Raw genomic sequence first — 17,636 nt, forward strand, 5'->3', positions numbered from 1 at the left:
CTGTACTGGGGGTCAGATCTCCGCCTGTACTGGGGGTCAAATCTCCGCCTGTACTGGGGGTCAGATCTCCGCCTGTACTGGGGGTCAGATCTCCGCCTGTACTGGGGGTCAGATCTCCGCTTGTACTGGGGTCAGATCTGCGGCTGTACTGAGGGTCAGATAGCCGCCTGCACTGAGGTCAGAAGTGGTCAGATCTCCGCCTGTACTGGGGTCAGATCTCCCCCTGTACTGGGGTCAGATCTCCGCCTGTACTGGGGTCAGATCTCCGCCTGTACTGGGGTCAGGAGTGGTCAGATCTCTGCCTGTACTAGTTTTAGATCTCCGCCTGTACTGGGGTCAGATCTGCGCCGGTACTGGGGGTCAGATAGCCGCCTGCACTGGGGTCAGGAGTGGTCAGATCTCCACCTGTACTGGGGTCAGATCTCCCCCTGTACTGGGGTCAGATCTCCCCCTGTAGTGGGGTCAGATCTCCCCCTGTACTGGGGTCAGATCTCCCCCTGTAGTGGGGTCAGATCTCCCCCTGTACTGGGGTCAGATCTACCCCCTGTACTAGGGTAAGATCTCCCCCTGTACTGGGGTCAGATCTCCCCCTGTACTAGGGTAAGATCTCCCCCTGTACTGGGGTCAGATCTCCACCTGTACTGGGTTCAGGAGTGGTCAGATCTCCCCCTGTACTAGGGTCAGATCCCCCTGTACTAGAGTCAGATCTCCACCTGTACTAGGGTCAGATCTCCCCCTGCACTGGGGTCAGATCTCCCCCTGCACTGGGGTCAGATCTCCCCCTGCACTGGGGTCAGATCTCCCCGTGCACTGGGGTCAGATCTCCCCCTGCACTGGGGTCAGATCTCCACCTGCACTGGAGCCAGGAGTGGTCAGATCTCTGCCTGTACTGGGGTTAGATGTCCACCTGTACTGGGGTCGGATGTCCACCTGTACTGGGGTTAAAAGGAGTGAGAAAAAAAGAGTGAGGGGAGCAGCCACAACCAACAGGGAGAGAGGAGGAGCCACAAGCACCAGGGAGAGAGGAGGAGCCACAAGCACCAGGTAGAGAGGAGGAGCCACAAGCACCAGGGAGAGAGGAGGAGCCACAAGCACCAGGGAGAGAGGAGGAGCCACAAGCACCAGGGAGAGAGGAGGAGCCACAAGCACCAGGTAGAGAGGAGGAGCCACAAGCACCAGGGAGAGAGGAGGAGCCACAAGCACCAGGGAGAGAGGAGGAGCCACAAGCACCAGGGAGAGAGGAGGAGCCACAAGCACCAGGGAGAGAGGAGGAGCCACAAGCACCAGGGTGAGGAGCTGTAACTAGGACAAGGGGAGGGTCTACACTGGTGAGGGGCTTCAAGGGTGAGGAAAGGAGCCTGAGAAAGGGAATATAATGATATTTCCCACCCTGCTGTCGCTACAATGATTTGGGAAGATAACCTGTGTCCTGACGGGCGACATCTATACACTGCACTCCTCAGGCTGAGATGATGAAGCAGAGCCGATACTGTGTAGGAACGAGATGGTATCTGCCGCCAGGGAGTGCAGGCTGTGTAACTCTATAGTCATAGGTCCTGGCAGAGCACTACCCAGACTGCATCTTATAAAACCTAAAAAAAAATCCCAGTTTGGTTTGGTTTCCAGTACACTTTTACCGTATGTAAGATGTGCAGGCCCCATAAGTCTTTATTCACTCATGAAATAATCGGAGCACCTCAAGCCAAGGACTTTACACCATTACTGCGCATCGGTCACGGCGGGGTTGATTCGCGATACTCCTGTGAGCGCCGTATCTGAGCAGGGGCTGCCGGTGTGACAGCGTAGCACAGGAGAAGCCGCGCCGGTGACAGCCAGAGGGCCAAATCCCCACCTAATACCTTTATACAGTAGATAAAGCGGCTTCCTATCTATAAGTGCATGTAATTTCATCCTAATACTGAAGGGTAAAAACCTAACATGCGCCGTCTCAGCCATCATTAACGTCGGCTCGGAGAGAAAATGTTCTCTCATTAAGCGCAATTGAAAAGCGAGCGGCTGATCATGGGAGGATTAAGTGGCTCTGCGTCTATACAAATCACTGGCACCCTCTATTGCTGCTAATCCCTTCTCGAGATCTCCAGCAACCCCCGCAGCTTAACAAAGAGGCTTTCAATGATTTCTGCTAATTACAGCAACTTTTTTTCCCTCCTTTCCTAGATGTACCTAGTGATGCGGTGAATGCGGTGAGCGTCACTGACAGTAAGCGGAGGAGGCCCTCTCTACTGCTTCTATATTAGTCAGCTCCCGCTATATATCATTCTGCAAGAGCTGGTGACATCCTGTAACATGAGGGTGTAGAGCACGGTACCCCAACCTGGTACAAAACTACAGCTCCTATTATGCCCTGATAGCCGAACGCAGCAAAACCTGCATGACTTGTTTTCCGTGGCTATCCCTGAAGGGGTCTGTCATGATGGGAGTTGTAGTTGTGCAATAGCAGCAGAGCGACAGGTTGGAAAGCAATGCTCTATAGCAGGCAGGGGGAACCTGCAGCCCTCTAGCTGTTTCAAAACTACAACTCCCATCATGCCCTGACAGGTGAACGTAGCAGAACCTGTATGATCTGTTTACCTCGGCTGTAGATTTTCCTTGCAGCTTTCCTGCAAAAATACATTTTTCAATGCTCTATTGCAGCTAAAGATTTGGCTGCCCAGGCATGATGGGAGTTGTAGTTTTGCAACATCTGGGGGCTGAAGGTTCCCCTATCCCTGACTTAGGTCACATGCCTTCCATTTAGCAAAATGGACTCTCCTGTTTGCATAGGTCACAGACATTCACAATTCTATGTTCTTACCTGGAAGAGACCTAGAGCTCTGGTCAAGCTGGATGAACAGTACAGTGTAGACTGACACACGGGAAACATAGGGGGGGGGGGGGCTGTAGGGAAACAATGTATCCAGGACTTCTAGGGTTGAGTTCCCCAACTTGTGGGTCCTTATTACTAAATTCCCATCATGCCGTGCCAACCTGCAGATGCAACATTTAGGGCAGTATTCCCCCAACTGTAGCAAATTTAGATGATATGGTATGATGGGAGTTGTAGCTTTGCTACAGCTGGAGGGCCACAGGATGGGGAGCGCTGCTGTAGGGGCACAGTAAAGGCCGTAACTAGTGTCTATACCACAGAATAGGATGACTGAATTTATCTCTCTTATTTCAGAGGGGTGATGCTCCTATTAGCCGCTCTCTCTGTGCCATCACCACACCCGCCGGTGTATGAAGCGGCTGCGGTGATGCTCGTACATATGAATGATCCTGCATGTGTTTGGTAATGAGGCATGGTGTTCAGATCTACCTGGTCTTTCCCTTTGTAGGAGAGCGCTTCCTCCACCAGTGCGGAGACATCACTTGACAAGAGATTCTCTGGAGTGAGGTGAGTGGCGTTCAGACGCTTACACAGTAGCTTCGCCTGCGGGGGAGAAGAGGAGGAGACGAGTTCAACTTTTGCAAAAGAAAATACGTTTCAAAGGCCTTATAGTTTTTCATGCCGAGCAAAAAATCCACCTCCTCGCAGCGAGTGCCTCTAAATAAATGATCTATGAGCCAATGTATGTTTAAACACAGAGCTGCTGTCCCTCTGAGGTGCAGGAGGGGGCACCGCAGGGCTGGAGGGAGCACAAAGTGGGCGAGAGATTGTTGTTGACTAAAACACCAGTTATTTCTAAAGTATAAGTCCCCTATAGAGGGGCTGCACCTTATCCTGCAGAGGGTCCTGTGTACTGAATGCAGCTCTGTACGTGTCACTATGTGGGGGACTCTCTACAATAACAATAATGATGTGACTTCTGGCCAGCATTCTTTACTTTGTATACTACAGACTACTATGTGCATTGTATACTGGTCACCAGAATGCTCCAAGAACTGTATCAGACTCACTGGATGGCTCTATGTCATTTCCTGGTACATTAGTCATTATCTCTGTATTGCATACTTGTCACTGGAATACTGTGACTGATGTCTACCGGCCACTAGAATTCTGTGAGCTATGTCTACCGGTCACTAGAATACTGTGAGTGATGTCTACTGGTCACTAGAATGCTGTGAGTGATGTCTACAGGTCACTAGGATGCTGTGAGTGATGTCTACCGGTCACTAGAATGCTGTGAGCTATGCCTACTGGTCACTAGAATGCTGTGAGTGATGTCTACCGGTCACTAGAATGCTGTGAGCTATGCCTACTGGTCACTAGAATGCTGTGAGCTATGCCTACCAGTCACTAGAATGCTGTGAGTGATGTCTACCGGTCACTAGAATGCTGTGAGCTATGCCTACTGGTCACTAGAATACTGTGAGTGATGTCTACCGGTCACTAGAATGCTGTGAGCTATGCCTACTGGTCACTAGAATGCTGTGAGCTATGCCTACCAGTTACTGGAATACTGTGAGTGATGTCTACCGGTCACTAGAATGCTGTGAGTGATGTCTACCGGCCACTAGAATTCTGTGAGCTATGTCTACCGGTCACTAGAATGCTGTGAGTGATGTCTACCAGTCACTAGAATGCTGTGAGTGATGTCTACCGGTCACTAGAATGCTGTGAGCTATGCCTACCAGTCACTAGAATACTGTGAGCTATGCCTACTGGTCACTAAAATGCTGTGAGTGATGTCTACTGGCCACTAGAATTCTGTGAGCTATGCCTACTGGTCACTAAAATGCTGTGAGTGATGTCTACCGGTCACTAGAATGCTGTGCACGCTGTCTACCAGTCACTGGAATACTGTGCACGCTGTCTACCAGTCACTAGAATGCTGTGCACGCTGTCTACCAGTCACTAGAATGCTGTGAGCTATGCCTACCGGTCACTAGAATGCTGTGAGCTATGTCTACCAGTCACTAGAATGCTGTGAGCTATGCCTACCGGTCACTAGAATGCTGTGAGCTATGCCTACCGGTCACTAGAATGCTGTGAGCTATGTCTACCAGTCACTGGATTGCTGTGAGCTATGTCTACCGGTTACTAGAATGCTCTAAGCACTATCTATCAGTCACTAGAATACTATGAGCTATGTCTACCAGTCACTAGAATGCTCTAAGCACTGTCTACAGGTCACTAGAATGCTGTGAGCTATGTCTACCAGTCACTGGATTGCTGTGAGCTATGTCTACCGGTTACTAGAATGCTCTAAGCACTGTCTACAGGTCACTAGAATACTATGAGCTATGTCTACCAGTCACTAGAATGCTCTAAGCACTATCTATCGGTCACTAGAATACTATGAGCTATGTCTACCAGTCACTAGAATGCTCTAAGCACTGTCTACAGGTCACTAGAATGCTGTGAGTGATGTCTACCGGTCACTAGAATGCTGTGAGTGATGTCTACAGGTCACTAGAATACTGTGAGTGATGTCTACAGGTTACTAGAATGCTGTGAGCTATGTCTACAGGTCACTAGAATGCTGTGAGTGATGTCTACCGGTCACTAGAATGCTGTGAGTGATGTCTACAGGTCACTAGAATACTGTGAGTGATGTCTACAGGTCACTAGAATGCTGTGAGTGATGTCTACAGGTTACTAGAATACTGTGAGTGATGTCTACAGGTCACTAGAATACTGTGAGCTATGTCTACAGGTCACTAGAATACTGTGAGCTATGTCTACCGGTCACTAGAATACTGTGAGCTATGTCTACCGGTCACTAGAATGCTGTGAGTGATGTCTACAGGTCACTAGAATGCTGTGAGTGATGTCTACAGGTTACTAGAATACTGTGAGTGATGTCTACAGGTCACTAGAATACTGTGAGCTATGTCTACAGGTCACTAGAATACTGTGAGCTATGTCTACAGGTCACTAGAATACTGTGAGCTATGTCTACCGGTCACTAGAATGCTCTATGTATTATTCACTGCTCCTATGTGTGCTGACAGAAAACAGCATCTGCCGCTCTTTACACCATCAGAAGTCACCAATATTGTATACTGGTCATTCGTGTTATATCCACTGTACACCTGGTTATTTGTATACTGGTTATTAGAATGTTATCTGCTTTGTATACTGGTTAATAGACTGTTATTCCCGTTGTATACAAAGCAGATGACATTCTAATAACCAGAATACAACGGGAATAACAGTCTAATAACCAGTACACAAAGCAGATAACATTCTAATAACCAGTATACAATGGGAATAACAGTCTAATAACCAGTATACAACGGGAATAACAGTCTAATAACCAGTATACAACGGGAATAACAGTCTAATAACCAGTATACAATGGGAATAACAGTCTAATAACCAGTATACAAAGCAGATAACATTCTAATAACCAGTATACAATTGGAATAACAGTCTAATAACCAGTATACAACGGAAATAACAGTCTAATAACCAGTATACAAAGCAGATAACATTCTAATAACCAGTATACAATGGGAATAACAGTCTAATAACCAGTATACAAAGCAGATAACATTCTAATAACCAGTATACAACGGGAATAACAGTCTAATAACCAGTATACAAAGCAGATAACATTCTAATAACCAGTATACAATTGGAATAACAGTCTAATAACCAGTATACAACGGGAATAACAGTCTAATAACCAGTTTACAAAGCAGATAACATTCTAATAACCAGTATACAATGGGAATAACAGTCTAATAACCAGTATACAACGGGAATAACAGTCTAATAACCAGAATACAAAGCAGATAACATTCTAATAACCAGTATACAATGGAAATAACAGTCTAATAACCAGTATACAATGGGAATAACAGTCTAATAACCAGAATACAACGGGAATAACAGTCTAATAACCAGTATACAAAGCAGATAACATTCTAATAACCAGTATACAATGGGAATAACAGTCTAATAACCAGTATACAAAGCAGATAACATTCTAATAACCAGTATACAATGGGAATAACAGTCTAATAACCAGTATACAAAGCAGATAACATTCTAATAACCAGTATACAATTGGAATAACAGTCTAATAACCAGTATACAACGGGAATAACAGTCTAATAACCAGTTTACAAAGCAGATAACATTCTAATAACCAGTATACAATGGGAATAACAGTCTAATAACCAGTATACAATGGGAATAACAGTCTAATAACCAGTATACAATGGGAATAACAGTCTAATAACCAGAATACAACGGGAATAACAGTCTAATAACCAGTATACAACGGGAATAACAGTCTAATAACCAGAATACAAAGCAGATAACATTCTAATAACCAGTATACAATGGGAATAACAGTCTAATAACCAGTATACAATGGGAATAACAGTCTAATAACCAGTATACAATGGGAATAACAGTCTAATAACCAGAATACAACGGGAATAACAGTCTAATAACCAGTATACAAAGCAGATAACATTCTAATAACCAGTATACAATGGGAATAACAGTCTAATAACCAGAATACAACGGGAATAACAGTCTAATAACCAGTATACAAAGCAGATAACATTCTAATAACCAGTATACAATGGGAATAACAGTCTAATAACCAGTATACAAAGCAGATAACATTCTAATAACCAGTATACAATGGGAATAACAGTCTAATAACCATTATACAACGGGAATAATAGTCTAATAACCAGAATACAACTAATCTAATATTATTAGACTGTTATTCCCGTTGTATACTGGTTATTAGAATGTTATCTGCTTTGTATACTGGTTATTAGACTGTTATTCCCTTTGTATACTGGTTATTAGAATGTTATCTGCTTTGTATACTGGTTATTACACTGTTATTCCCGTTGTATACTGGTTATTAGACTGTTATTCCCATTGTATATTTCCCCTCCATACGATGTCCCGGCTCTTAGAATTCCTCCAGCATTGTACAGTGTATGGTGCTGCCGGCATTCAGATTGCTCTCCATGTGATATACTGGGACAGGAGTATAGTCTGTATATAGTCTGTATACTGTATGCATACATACCATGGTGTGCTTTCCTGAGGCAGGGGGGCCCAAAATAATTATTCTTGGCACTGCAGGTCAGAAATACAAGAGACGCGGTGAGTTATAGGACATAACACGGCCATAGACAGCACAATGGACTATTGGCTGATTGTTCTTTCACATACATCTTATATACATCTGTTATTGACACAATGTACCTGGAGTTTTCTCTGCCCGGGTCAGGTGATTTTGTGATCTAGTTTGCGATCGTTTATCGTTAATAGGACCCTAAGTTCAAGGGTCTGAGGGGGGACAGAGGGGTCTAGAGAAGGCGACAGGAGTCTGGAGGAGTTCAGAGGTGTCTTCTGGGGAAGGGGCCAAGAGTCCTGGGGGATAGTGGGAGCGGGAGGAATGGACAGAAGAATCAGGAGGAGGAGCAGAGGAATCGGGGGGGGGGGGGGGTTCAGAGGAGTCTGAAGGAGAGGTCAGGGCAAGGGGTCGGGGGAGTCTGAAAGGAAGGAACAGAGGAGTCTGAGAGGATAAGAGTCCTAGGGGACAGGGAGGTCTGGAGGAGCAGGGGAATCTAGTGTGGGGGGGGGCAGGAGTCTGTGGGGGGGGGGCAAAGGAGTCTGGAGGAGTGGTCAGGGCAAGGTGGGGGGGGGGGGGGCAGAGGAGTCCAGAGGAGGAGCAGAGAAATTTAGTGGTGGGGGGGGGGGGGGAGGGGAGGTCTGGAGGAAAGGTCAGGGCAAGGGGGAAGAAGAGTCTGAAGGAGGAGCAGAGGAATTTAGTGTGGGGGGTTAAGTCTGGAGGAGAGGTCAGGGGGCAGAGGGGTTTGGAGAAGAGGTCAGGGGGCAGAGGGGTCTGGAGGAGAGGTCAGGGGTCAAAGGAATCTGGAGGAGGAACAGAGGAATTTAGTGTGGTCAGAGGACAGAGGGGTCTGGCGGCGGTATACTTCTCTCTCACACTCTATCATACATGTGTATTTGGGGCTAGTGGCCATCTTACTATTTATCACCGATCCAGCACGGATTGTGGCTGGAAGACCCGGTTACCATGGAGATGACACTCCATTATTTTCTTTATTTGGATATTTTTATGACACTTTTGCCTCCCGAACCGTACAAAATCCCGATCATAACCGGAAAATAAACGTTTTCCGAGCCCCAATGAGGACGCCTTATTCACGGTTTATAGATGGCGTCGCTTCCATCTGATTGGCCGGCGCCTTCCCCTTATTTTTATTTACTTTTACTCTGTCAATCTTCTCTTTATTAGACTCTCGGGTTTCTTCGCCCCCCGACTTGGCGCACCTTGAAATTTCCGGCTGTGCGCGCCGGAATAATTCATTACCGTAGCCATGAAAGACGCTCGGTGCCAAGATTAATCAACATCGGCGGCGCACATCAAAGCCGGCCGCCAAACCTTTCCATCCAGCCGTCCTTTTGAGGTTTTTAACTAGGAAAGCGATTTAATATTCACAGCGATTCCCGCCGGGATCGGCTCTTTTATGCGCAGCGCTTTTTTTTGGACAAACGTTTGATAAAGGAAGGGAGCGCGCCATTCTGGAATCAGCCGCTAATATGGCCCCGGGCTGCTGTAAATGTTCGGTTTGTAGTAAATCTGTGATAGATCGCTTCATTTCATCTCCTCTCATTGGATGAGGCCGCCGACGTCTGAAGAAGCGCAGTCATTGTGATCAGCCCTTCTATGAATGGCGCCGTGATGTCTAACCTGACACGCCGTCGTGTAGCCTGCGGCTAAGTCACTCCAAAGGAGGAAGACGCCGAGCGGCCATGTTGGATTTGGGGGGAAGAAAGCGAGAGTAACAAAACCTGATATGTCACAATGATGTTCACCCCCACATACAGTATACATCTACTCTATTAGTGTAGCTAAGCCTAACCAGTGTGATACTGCCCGATAAGCTGATGTATCTAATATATCTGACATTCTAAGGTGGTGTACCTGTGTGTGATACTGTCTGCTGAATGGCGTATCTAATCCTATCATGTGTGATACTGTCTGCTGAGCTGCTGTATCTAATCCTATAACATGTGATGCTGTCTCCTAAATGGTGTATCTACACCTATCATGTATGATACTGTATACTAAGCCACCGTATCCAATCCTGCCGTGTGTGATATTCTACGAAAAACTGGTGAATCTAATCCAACTGTTCGTTATACTGTCTGCTGATCTGCTGTATCTAATCCTATCAGGTTTCATACTGTTTGTAAACCCACTGTATCCAATCCTGCCATGTGTGATACAGTCTACTGAGCTGCTGTAACTAATCCTCTCCTCTCAGACTGTCTGTATCTAATGTGTGATACTGCCTCCTGTCACTGTACCCAATCCTGCCATGTGGGATACAGTCTGATGGCCTGCTGTATCTATCCCTATCATGTGTGATACTGCCTGCTGAGCTGCTATATCTAATCTTGCCATGTGGGATACAATCTACTGAACTGTTGTATCTAATCCTCTTGTGTGATACTGTGTGCTGAACTGCTGTATCAAATACTACCATGTGGGATTACTGCGTGCTGAGCCACTTTATCTAGCCCTACCATGTGATACTCTGCTGTATCTAATCCTACCATGTGCGATACTGCCTTCTAAGTCTACTACTATACTGTATTTCATCACGTAGAACACTATCTTCTGATCATGTGTGATATTGTGGACTAAGCCGATGTATCTAAACCTATCATGTGTGGTACCGTCTGCTGACCTGGTCTATCCATCTTGCACTGGAGATGTACGCTCCCTGACCTACACTGGCTTGCTGGGGCCCTATGGATACTCTATAGAACAAGGATAGGGAACCTTCCGCTCTCCAGCTGTTGCAAAACTACAATTCCCATCATGGCTGTGGACAGCCAAAGCGGAGCTTCCCCATCCCTGCTCTATAGGTTTCCCATATGTCATGTGCAGCAGGCAGCACTACAACCCCCATCATGCCGGTTCATCATTGGATGCGGTCACCTTCTCTATTAGATACCGCGCACTTTATTTTCCTTTCTAGTTGTCCTAATTTCTCCGGATATAACCCGGGATGCTTCCCGCGGGATTCCTGCTGATACATATGTAAATGTTGCTAGTGGCGGATCAGACGCAGCGGCGGCGGTGAGGACAGCGCATTGTTTAGAGCTCATTAGACCTGATGTTTCTTGCATGTTCCCTTTTATGTATTTATTCACTTGCAGCCGATCACCAGAGACGCCTCGCAGCCCCCAGATTGAGCTCGGAGGGAATTACGCTGCTTGTGTATGCGAAACGGGGGGAAACGCAATATAGGAGGGGGCGGCCATAGTTACCAAACTTCTGACCGGTCATCCCCAGCTGATGCAGAACTACAACTCCCAGCATGCCCTAACAAAAGTTGTTTTGCAACACTTGCACTCATGTTAAAGGGACACTCCGGCGAAAATCTTTTTCTTTCAAATTAACTGGTGCCAGAGAGTTATATAGATTTGTAAATTACTTCTATTTAAAAATCTCCAGTCTTCCAGTACTTAATAGCTGCTGTATGTCCTGCAGGAAGTGGTGTATTCTCTCCAGTCTGACACAGTGCTCTCTGCTGCCACCTCTGTCCATGTCAGGAACTGTCCGGAGCAGCAGCAAATCCCCATAGAAAACCTCTCCTGCCCTAGACAGTTCCTGACATAAACAGAGGTGGCAGCAGAGAGAGCACTGTGTCAGACTGGAGAGAATACACCACTACCTGCAGGACATACAGTAGCCTATAAGTACAGGAAGACTGGAGATTTTTAAATAGAAGTAAATGACAAATCTATATAACTTTCTGAAACTAGCTGATTTTTGCTTTAACATACAGGCATGCTGGGAGTTATAGCTCTTCATCAGCAGACCAGTAATATAAGACACAGTATTCATGCAGGGAATATGCAGACTGTATTTCCTACACAGGGTGTCATTTATGGCATCGGGTATCCATGGCAACCCCAAGTCCTGATTCCCAGTTCGTGAACAATGTGCAGGGAGGGATGTAAAGCTTTACCTCCAGTTACCCTGTATACTCCAGCAGGATCATAGAGTAACAGTATAGAGTAGGTATGGGGAACCGGTGGCCCTCCAGCTGTTGCAAAACTACAATTCCCATCATGCCTGGACTGCCAAAGCTTTGTCATAATGGGAATTGTAGTAGCTGGAGGGCAACAGGTTCCCCTGTTATAGAGGGATCCATCCTGCCCTGCAGTATAATCTTGACTGCCCGCAGTGGCTGCATAGACTGTGGCTGAGTACAATGCGCTCACACCCGCTAAGCCTTCATCTGAGCTGCCGCAGAGTTTACGCCTCATTATCTGTAATCCTGTAAATCAGTAACCTGAGGATCCGGGCAGCGGAGGAGCTGAGGGCCCGGGCAGGGAGCGGGGCCCCATCACTCCTGACATAAAGCCATCATTACCGACACCACCAAGAGGACGGGGAGATCACAGCATTAAACATTGATATCAGCAAACATCTGCTCCCCCCGCCCAGAGCCGCGCACTGTCAGCTCTGCTGTGTCTGAGGAGGGGAAGGGGGGGGCTCGGGACCCCAAAACATGAGCATAGCACTTTATAATCTGGTTTAGTTTTCATCCACCCAGCAGCAGCTGTCTCTATTACATAGCAGGACCATGACTTTAGCTTTTATATAATGATATAAGGAAAGACTCCAAGATCACGTCCAGCCTACTGCCCATCCATCCTCCTCCCTTCCATCTTCCCTCTGTCTTTCCTTCTTCCTGTAAATCTTCCCTCTGTCCTTACTCCCTTTTATGTCTATCTCTCCCCTGTCCTTTCTTCCTCCCATCGATTTCCCCCCTGTCCTTCCTACAGTGCATCTTTCCTCTGTCTACCCCCCTTCCTATCAATCTTCGCCATCTGTCCATCTTCCCTCTTCCTGTAAATCTTTCCCGTATTTCTGTCCATTTTTCCCTTTCCATCCCTACAATCCATGTTTCCTCTGTCCTTCCTCCCTCCCATCCATCCATCTTCCCCCTGTCCTTCCTATTTTCCATCCATCTTCTCCCGTCCTTCCTCTTTCCCATCAATCTTCCCTCTGTCTTTCCTCCATCCCGTAATTCTTCCCTCTAGCCATCCCTCTGTCCTTCCTCCCTCCCGTCCTTCTTCCCATCATTTTCCCTCTGTCCTTCCTCCCTCCCATCCATCTTCCCTCTGTCCTTCTTCCCTCCCATCCATCTTCTCTCTGTCCTTCCTCCATCACGTCTCTTTTTACCCTGTCCTTTCCCCATTACATCCATCTTCAACCCGTCCTTCCTCCTTCCCATCCATCTGCCCTCTGTCCTTCCTCCTTCCCATCCATCTGCCCTCTGTCCTTCCTCCTTCCCATCCATCTGCCCTCTGTCCTTCCTCCTTCCCATCCATCTGCCCTCTATCCTTCCTGTCAATCTTGTCTCTGTCATTCCTGCCTCCCGTTCATCTTCCTCTTCCTTTCTCCTTCCCATCTATCTTCCCTTTGTACTTTCTCTCTCTCTCTTCCCTCTGTCCTTCCTTCTTCCATCCCTTTTCCATTTGTCCTTCCCAATTATCTACTCTCCATCCTTCTTGGCAATCTCTCCTTTATCCTTCCAGTCAGTATTCCCTCTTTGTTTCCTGTCAGTGTTCCCCTTGTCCTTCCTCCTTCCCATCAATATTCCCTTTGTCCTTCCCATCCATCTTCACCCTGTCCTTCCTCCCATCTTTCCCCGGTCTATCCACCTTTTCTACACCTGAGCCTCTCAGCTGCTTCTTCCTCTATGACAATAATTATATATATATATATATATATATATATATATATATATATATATATATACAGTGGTACCTTGGTTTAAGAGTAACTTGGTTTAAGAGATCACAGTTTTTCAAAATTGTGACTTGGTTTAAGAGCATTGTTTTGGTTTAAGAGCTCCCTGCACTGGGCGGGAGGGCGAGTGGGGGAGGAGCTTGGCATGCACAGTGTGGTCTATAGCCCTGTACTCTGACCCAGGAAGTCTCCATCACCTTCCAAATCATAGCAGATCCACTTCAGGTTGGGGCTCACATCAGGGGACAGGACTGTGGACGTAATCTCTCCATAGCTGTAACCCCTCTCTCCCCGGACAGAGAGTGCTGCATGTATGTGCCCACATCTGCCCTGCTCATTCCTTCATGCTCCCTGCAGTCTCTGTCAATCCTGATTGGTCCATGCTGAAAATACCCCCTTTCCCATTGCTGTCATGTGACCACACAGACCTCTGACAGCAGCTCTCCTTCTCTATTCGAGCCTGTTGTACTACGCTCCTGCATTATGGGCATCTGCAGTTCCATTCTAAATCTACAAATTGTGGCTGTTTTTAAGGTTTCTGCACTTACTCTATAATATATTATACACCACATGCTGATTTCCATACTGTACAGTAACTTATAATGGGACATATTCAGCTGTTTTTAAATGTTTGTTTCATTTGTTTTATATGTTATTCAGAATATAAATTCACTATTTTTGGGGTGTGGTACCAATTGTCTGCATTTCAGTAATTTCTTATGGGAAAACTTGCTTTGGTTTAAGAGTGGATTTGGATTACAAGCACAGTCTCGGAACGAATTATGCTCGTAATCCAAGGCACCACTGTATATATATATATATATATATATGTATGTATATATATATTCATTCATTCGGTTAGTGACCCTTTAGCATATCTTGTTATACATCAGAAGCATTGTGAAGAATAAAGAGGACATTTCTTTTGGGCCTCAGCTTGTCTTCAGGCTCAGCCAATTTAGGAATCCTTTATTCCGGAGAACGGGCTGTGTCTCTGCGGTGATTATTTACCGGGTGGGGGCGATTTCCCGCTCTCTCTCTCTCTCTATATATATATATATCATTCATCGCTCATCTTATTGATAGAGGCTCCGGAGGGGATGATGATAATGTGGATAAGCTCTGATTTCTATCCGCACCTCGACAAAACCTCTAAAATCTGAATGCGTCTCCCGTCAGGAGTTTCTGTGCCAGGGAAGAAATCGATAAAGGCGAAAGACGATGATTGGTTGTCGGGTAACACCTGCAGCAGCCACACAGATCCTATGTTATACCCGAATATCCCAACATCCCTGCCAGATAGAGGCATCACTTTGTCTTAGTTCAATCAGCTTCTGGGAAAGCTGGGTGACAACCAACATGCCTAAATAAAACAGGTTGTTACTCAGCTTCTCCAAAACCCTGAATGGCAGAATTATCCTTCTACACAGGATAGGTGATCAGTGCGAGTCTGATCTCCAGGACCCCTGCCAATCTGAAGAACTCCATTTACTTGCCATAGGACTTCTGAAGAAGCCAAACACTGTACTCGGCTATCTGTGTCAGTCCCAGAGGGAGTGAATGGCAGCGTACCTGTCTGCCAGCACCTCCATTCACTCCGGGGACCCCGGTCTAATGATTATTGGGGGCCCTAGCGGTTAGACCCCCATTGATCAGAGACTAATGGGGAAGTAAGAAGATTTAGCCTTGGGATATCCCCTTTAAGAAACAGCAGCTGTCGCGTGTTATATTCACGCAGAACCTTTATATCATTCAAATATACACACACATATATATATATATATATATATATATATATATATATATATATAATCAATGCTGCCACAGCGCCATCCGCAGGCCTTACCGTCATCATTATCCCTCCGTAAGTGATCGATCAGGTATTGGATCGGGTCCTCCGGACGGTCGATGAGGAGATTCTGCACCATTTTCTAATAAAATAAAACAAGATATATGGATACGGGATATGAAGCGATATCCCACCGCCGCCATTAGATTACAGATCATGTGCGTGAATTGTGGCAGCAGTCTGCGGTGCCTGACGCGATCACATGACATGTATTACACAGCTGCATCATGTGACTGCAGTGAGCTGGGTATGCTGAGACTTTTGGTACAACAGCTGAGAATAGCTAGTAACAGCAGATGCTGGGAATTGTAGTCCCACAACAGCAGAGTAAGGATGACGTCTGTAGGGAACACTGCCTGGGACTGCTGAGACTTATAGTCCCACCACAGCAGCCACTCACTTGGATTATATCAAAGATGTGGTGCTCCTCAGCATAGACGGCCATCTGCGGGGGGATCCTCAGGGGCTTCGCCGTAGCGTCCATCTCCGCTCGTTTATTACTCAAATCTACCGAACTTTAGGCCACAATCCCCGGACAGGTGGCAGCAGGGCTCTCCTTAGCAACCGAGCGAGCGCCGCGGTATCCTAGCAACCAGCGTCGCCAATAACTCTATTACGTCATCACTCCGGGACCAGAGCCGCCGTTCCATTCTGCGCATGCGCTCTGCACCCACCTGGCAGGTCAATGAAATGTCTTACTTTATTCTTAAAAGTCGCATCTGTGAGTACATGAGGGTTGGGGGTCCAGTCAGGGCTTATTATCTGTACAATTATTGGGGTCTCCGGTTAATGCAGAAGATTTATACTTCACCATTAATAACCCTATATGTATATTTCTATATATCCAGGTATAGAGGGATGGGGAACCTGTGACTGTCCTGCTGTTGCCATCATGCCTGGAGAGCCAAAGCTTTAGATGTCCGGGCATGATGGCAATTGTAGTTTTGCAACAGCTGGAGGGCAGCAGGTTTCCCATCCCTGGAATACTTGGTATTGATGCCACAGAAGAGCTGCTGTAAAGCAAACTGCTGAAAAACTGATACAGAGCTGCTGTAAAGCAAACTGCTGAAAAACTTTCTGCTATGATAGAAAGGAGTCAAGGCAGCTCGCTGTGTATGGGCCCTGCAGACCGGTCAGGTGACCCCTGTCCTCCCCGATAGTGTCTACAATGGTTGGCATGGAGCGATGGAAGACGACGGCCATGCCATGTGGCGGCCGGGATGCGTCACTTACCTGGGGAGGAGATGGCGCCAGGATGGGGAGAAGACAAGATGGCTGTGGCAGTGTGATGGCATCATGTGGCGGCCGGGATGCGTCACTTACCTGGGGAGGAGATGGCACAGGATGGGAAGAAGACAAGATGGCGGGCAGTGTGATGGCATCATGTGGTAGTCGGTGCGTCACTTACCTGGGGAGGAGATGGTGCCAGCATGGGGAGAAGACAAGATGGCGGGGGCAGTGTGATGGGCAATGTTCTGCTCGAGACCGTGTGTCCTGGCATCATGTGGATGTTACTGTGACACCGACCACCTACCTAATCATTATACACACCAAGTCCCCCCCATCATGGCAGTGGTCAGCAGGATAATGCCCCTATGGGGTCCAGGTCTCTGGGGTCAGAGTATGGGGGGCAATAGAAGGCAGGGGGTTCGATCAGTGTATATACCTTTTGACATGATTGTAAAAAAAAAAACATTATAGCAACTGAATTGTTTCATATTAAATTAAAGATGCATTCCGGCAATAATCTTTTCCTTTCAAATCAGCTGGTGTCAGAAAGTTATATAGGTTTGTAATTTACTTCTATGTAATAATCTCCAATCTTCTAGTATATATCAGCTGCTGTATGTCCTGCAGGAAGTGGTGTATTCTCTCCAGTCTGACACAGTGCTCTCTGCTGCCACCTCTGTCCATGTCAGGAACTGTCCAGAGCAGCAGCAAATCCCCATAGAAAACCTCTTCTGCTCTGGACAGTTCCTGACATGGACAGAGGTGGCAGCAGAGAGCACTGTCTCAGACTGGAGAGAATACACCACTTCCTGCAGGACATACAGCAGCTGATA

At 46.8% G+C, this 17,636-nt stretch overlaps 1 protein-coding gene across 2 annotated transcripts in view; it reads right to left on the reverse strand.

Moving 5' to 3' along the window:
• Positions 1 to 16,178, reverse strand: part of AK8 (adenylate kinase 8) — a 51,394-nt gene extending 35,216 nt beyond the window's left edge. The window contains exons 1-4 of one of the 2 annotated variants that reach the window (XM_069985745.1): positions 15,974 to 16,178; positions 15,571 to 15,655; positions 7,947 to 7,996; positions 3,317 to 3,430 (exon numbers count right to left, since the gene is read on the reverse strand). In XM_069985745.1, coding sequence (XP_069841846.1) covers positions 3,317 to 3,430; positions 7,947 to 7,996; positions 15,571 to 15,655; positions 15,974 to 16,057 — 333 coding nt within the window. In that variant the 5' untranslated portion in view covers positions 16,058 to 16,178. The remainder of the gene's footprint in view (positions 1 to 3,316; positions 3,431 to 7,946; positions 7,997 to 15,570; positions 15,656 to 15,973) is intronic. The other variant, XM_069985746.1, reaches the window with a different exon arrangement.
• Between the last annotated feature and the right edge of the window lie 1,458 nt (positions 16,179 to 17,636).

This window comes from Dendropsophus ebraccatus, chromosome 10 (genome assembly GCF_027789765.1).
Source record: "Dendropsophus ebraccatus isolate aDenEbr1 chromosome 10, aDenEbr1.pat, whole genome shotgun sequence".
Classification (NCBI taxonomy): domain Eukaryota; kingdom Metazoa; phylum Chordata; class Amphibia; order Anura; family Hylidae; genus Dendropsophus; species Dendropsophus ebraccatus.